General features: G+C 40.9%; 2 protein-coding genes across 3 annotated transcripts; one reads left to right on the top strand and one right to left on the bottom strand.

Moving 5' to 3' along the window:
- Positions 1-206: 206 nt before the first annotated feature.
- LOC131676737 (nucleoporin Ndc1-like) lies at positions 207-2,327 on the top strand. Its single transcript, XM_058956010.1, has 3 exons — positions 207-365; positions 431-756; positions 810-2,327. Exons 2-3 carry the CDS (start codon positions 440-442, stop codon positions 2,227-2,229), a joined length of 1,737 nt encoding a protein of 578 aa, XP_058811993.1. The 5' UTR covers positions 207-365; positions 431-439; the 3' UTR covers positions 2,230-2,327.
- Positions 2,328-2,461: 134 nt separating this feature from the next.
- On the bottom strand, positions 2,462-3,382 carry LOC131676738 (small ribosomal subunit protein uS3m). 2 transcript variants are annotated; one of them, XM_058956012.1, is made up of 4 exons: positions 3,250-3,382; positions 3,102-3,177; positions 2,871-3,042; positions 2,462-2,806 (listed from the first exon to the last, which is right to left on the bottom strand). In XM_058956012.1, the coding sequence occupies exons 2-4, from the start codon at positions 3,120-3,122 to the stop codon at positions 2,517-2,519; spliced, it is 483 nt and encodes a 160-aa protein (XP_058811995.1). In that variant the 5' UTR covers positions 3,123-3,177; positions 3,250-3,382; the 3' UTR covers positions 2,462-2,516. The 2 variants fall into 2 exon arrangements, with proteins under 2 accessions (XP_058811995.1, XP_058811994.1); XM_058956011.1 differs by lacking the exon at positions 3,250-3,382 and having other exon boundaries at positions 3,102-3,242.
- Between the last annotated feature and the right edge of the window lie 1,204 nt (positions 3,383-4,586).

The raw sequence follows: 4,586 nt of genomic DNA, 5'->3' as shown, positions 1-4,586 counted from the left end.
CTTTCAATCTATTTTTTAAGTAAAATTTTAGTGTAACTAGGATTTTTCACAACCATCTACAGACTTTTACAGACATTTTAGTTACTCATCTACAGACATTTCAAAAAAACATGTGGCATCGCTGATGTCTCGGAATTGGTGCATTTTACGGCGGTGCATGTTATTGTTGTATGCGTGTATGCGGATAATCCGGATAACCGCCGTTACTACAAGCAATAACAGAAAAACAAAACTGTCAAACAACCGCGCGCTGGTCTGAAGCCGAACACTTCAAGACGTTCAAGCCACATAACTACGAAATCGGTCTTATTTTTTTAGAAAAACCGGACATAAACCCTTATTCAGTTTCCAAGCGCTTCGAAAAGGTATGTTGAATTTGCCATTAGGTCTGACTTTATATACAACAAAGAAAATTCTAATCCGAAAATAGCGTTTTCGGATGGCAACCGTCATGGAACCGGACTCATCCCGAGAGTTAGAATGTCGCAAAATCTGCGTAGAACGTTTCATCTTCGCCATCCTGTACAGCGTCATAGCTCAGTACATCCTACTGACTGTGTTTCTATTGTTGGTCAACTTTAGTTTGTTTCATCCAATCGGTTGGATATTGGGATCGTTCCGGCTGCTCTGCTCGCTTTCCTCTTGGCTGTGGATTATGCCATTAATTAGTGCTGTCATTATTCACGGAATATTCCTCGCAAAGTCTTACCTGTCGGGAGTCACGTACTGTCCAACAAGATTCCAGCAGATCTATCGGTAAGTTGCATTTTAGTGTAAATAAGAACAACTAAAATAAGTTTTTTTTTCAGATCCGTCATACAAAAATGGGTTCTGTTAACGGTGAATAGTGTGATTGGGCTTCTAACCTCCTGGTTGTACACTCGTTTCCTACGAGATGATTACCGAAATCTTTTTCTATCAATAGAGAACGGGAAGCACATTCTGAATGAAAAATATTTGTTCCTGCTGCTCGGAGGAATATTCGCAGGAGTGTACTTCTTCATCAAGAATAAAACCGAGCAAGCTAGCTTGAATTTTCCGGTGATACAGTTAACACGCTACCAACAAATTCGTGCCCAGCTTTACTACATCATCTATCGATCACTTTTCAAATCGTTCGTCCCAACGTTAATCTACGCAAGCTTTTTCTATACATTCAACTGCGTCTATTTCCGATACAAATTTGTTGCCCTCTTTAATGGTGTGTCACTGGCAGAAGAATCATCGCTGGCATCGTTTTACGCAATCCTGTCGGATTTCCGTCTCCTTATGTACTGTTGGATTTTGTCGTCCCAAATCCTTAGCAACATGGACCTAATGCAGGCGCTATTTCACATCTTTCTTACGGAGTATAGAGAGTTTCCACTGGAGAAATCCTCATTGGCGACTGATTGCGAAGTAACCCTGGTAGAAGCGCTGACGAATAAACAGATTCTCATCATCCAACAGCTGGCAGCATCAAATCTGTTCAATATTGCTGAGGACTGTGATCGTACTCGACGAACCAGGCTCTACGCCCTGTCGATTCCCGGTGGGCACCCGTACAATTGGCGAACAGTTTCTGGTGAGTGCATTCGTATCATTCGCGATTTTTCCATCGAATTGTCGAAATCTATCGAAGGTGTAGTACCTAAGTCCCGACCGGAAGTAAGCAAACTTCGCCCAACTGCGTCGATAGACGCAGAAAAGATCATGATGAAACAGTACAACGAAAGTTATGGCATTCGCAGTTTGTCCACATCCGTTGGAGCGACTGTTTCCTCACCAAAACCACAGACAAGTGACATCTGCCAAGCATTCGACCGGCGACTCGATGTTGTGCGTAGTCTGCTTGTTAGCATTCCCGGAATATACTACCTCTTTGGGGAACCGAAAACCGCCAAACCATGTTATCTGTTGGCAAGCCAGTCGCAGCAAATCGTATGGATCTGTCAGGCTCTAGCATCACTGGCAGCGCACTCCATCGCCGAAGATCAGTTCGGAGTGGTCCAAGATGATTTACCGCTGATAATCAGAACACTTCTACAACTGAAGCAAGTCGTTGACAAAGTGGGCTCCATACAGTTGGATGTGAAAAAAGTTGATCGGAACTACGTGGCACTGAAGGCAGCTGTCCGAAGAAGCTTGTACCGGATCACGCACAGCTTCGCAGACTATCTGGTGGATATAGTGCTGGAACCGAGTGATATGAAGGCGCTCCAAGGGTTCGTCAACTACCGGGAGGTGTAGGATTATTAATTAATTTTTTCAAGTTATATTTAAAGCTCTGTTTTCGTCGACCGGCAAACATTCATTGACATTTTAATTATAGTTTGGTCTTTCTTAAATCAGTGTTTTATTCATTTGTACCTATCGTGCGGGGGGAACACAACTTTATTCTTCGCATATACAAGACGACCGTTCAAAAACTATCATTTTCTATCAGGACGCATAAGAAATTTCAATCCATTGAAAAACTAGGTTTCTACCAGACATATTGTGTAAGTATTTTAATGCCAACACAGATCTGCTTCTTCTTAGATGTACTTAAATATCACGTCTTTTCTGTCCTCGGTGGTTTGAAGTTCAAGCGTCACCGGACACTGCAGCCAATAGGCGAGTAGCTCTTCGCAGTATCCGATCAAAAAATACATCTTACGAGGTGTGATTCCCCGGCGCATGATGGCAGCAATCCGGACGTGATTGTGCTGTCGTTTGATGATCACCTCTGACAGTACTAGTCCGTGCCAGGTGCCAATCATGAAACGGCGGATGAATTCATCCTCCAGCATGGTTTGTGAGGCTCGTTGCTCGCCCTCCAAATTGGCTGAGAAAAGAAAATGACGCTATAAGCACATTATTGTTAAAAAAAAACAACCGTAGTTTCTTACAGGTGTTCCATGAATTCCAAGCCTTGCGATGGGCTATCAAATGTGGCGGGTTAGCCATTTCGTAGGTGAGGGGACGATCTCCCTTGGGTGTAATTTTATATCTGCCTGATTGGGCTTTACTGCAGGCAACCGTAGTGTGAATCAATCGCCTCGCCAGACAAGTCGCGGGGAGCTACAAAGAGAGTAATTAATTTACGATCTATCTAAACGGTTTACCTCTTAAACTTTTACCAAGCGAATGTTTTGTAACATGTCGATAGTTTTCTTTTGAGTTGCAGATAGTCTTTAGCGGACGGATTCCTGAATCCTGTTATCGAATGAACGAAATGTCAAATAAACGTATCTATAAACGATGCGGGTGAACGTCATATATGTATACTTAAGGTTTGTTCCAGTACATGGAAGTTACTTCCTGTTGCTCCGGAGCAAAAAATTCTTGCTCCTTTTCACTCCGGTTTGCCACTAGAAGAAGAAAAAAGAGAAGAAGATAGTACAGGAACGATTTTCTCCCTGTTTGCTCCGGAGTACTTCCAGTTTCTCCTGGTACTGGAACAAACCTTTAGTATATAGTATACTTTTTTATTTCCATTAAAAAAGAAATGGCGCTGAATTATTTCACGGAGTAATAAAACTAGCCAAACATTTAAAATGGGCCTAACTGCAAAAAGTAAAATCGAATGTTTTCCATTATAAATAATCAACCGAACGCGTGCACAACGCAAATGATTATGCAGAATTTTGATAGCGATTTTATCACAAGTTATAAAAGGCCTTAATTAATTTTTATGACCTAACTGATTATGAAAGAGCCTAAGTAATTTTAAAAGGGTCCTCCTGATATGAAAGGGCCCAACTAGCAATACATTAATTATAAGGGCATGTTCAGGAGTGTTTTATTTTATATAGGAGTTTCAAAGAAGAACTGGAACTGAAACATTCACATCCCCAGCAGAGCGTTTTGTTTTATTATTTCGAACAGTTTTGTTTCAAAATTTAAAACTGTTATACGACGCCGTTCTATTTGTTGCTGATTTTAAAACACGTTTAGAACTGTGTTTTAAATACATGCAAAGTTTTCAGCAGAGACACTTAGAACCGATAGACTGGGGAAAAATAAATTTGAATGCAGTAACGCTGAAGGCATGGCGAGACAGTCTCGCCATGCCTTCAGCGTTACTGCATTCAAATTTATTTTTCCCCAGTCTATCGGTTCTAAGTGTCTCTGCTGAAAACTTTGCATGTATTTAAAACACAGTTCTAAACGTGTTTTAGACAGTCTCGCCATGCCTTCAGCGTTACTGCATTCAAATTTATTTTTCCCCAGTCTATCGGTTCTAAGTGTCTCTGCTGAAAACTTTGCATGTATTTAAAACACAGTTCTAAACGTGTTTTAGACTGTCTCGCCATGCCTTCAGCGTTACTGCATTCAAATTTATTTTTCCCCAGTCTATCGGTTCTAAGTGTCTCTGCTGAAAACTTTGCATGTATTTAAAACACAGTTCTAAACGTGTCTTAAAATCAGCAACAAATAGAACGGCGTCGTATAACAGTTTTAAATTTTGAAACAAAACTGTTCGAAATAATAAAACAAAACGCTCTGCTGGGGATGTGAATGTTTCAGTTCCAGTTCTTCTTTGAAACTCCTATATAAAATAAAACACTCCTGAACATGCCCTTATAATTAATGTATTGCTAGTTGGGCCCTTTCATATCAGG

Source organism: Topomyia yanbarensis, chromosome 1, assembly GCF_030247195.1.
Source record: "Topomyia yanbarensis strain Yona2022 chromosome 1, ASM3024719v1, whole genome shotgun sequence".
In the NCBI taxonomy this organism is placed as follows: domain Eukaryota; kingdom Metazoa; phylum Arthropoda; class Insecta; order Diptera; family Culicidae; genus Topomyia; species Topomyia yanbarensis.
This window is presented reverse-complemented; position numbering and strand designations above follow the sequence as displayed.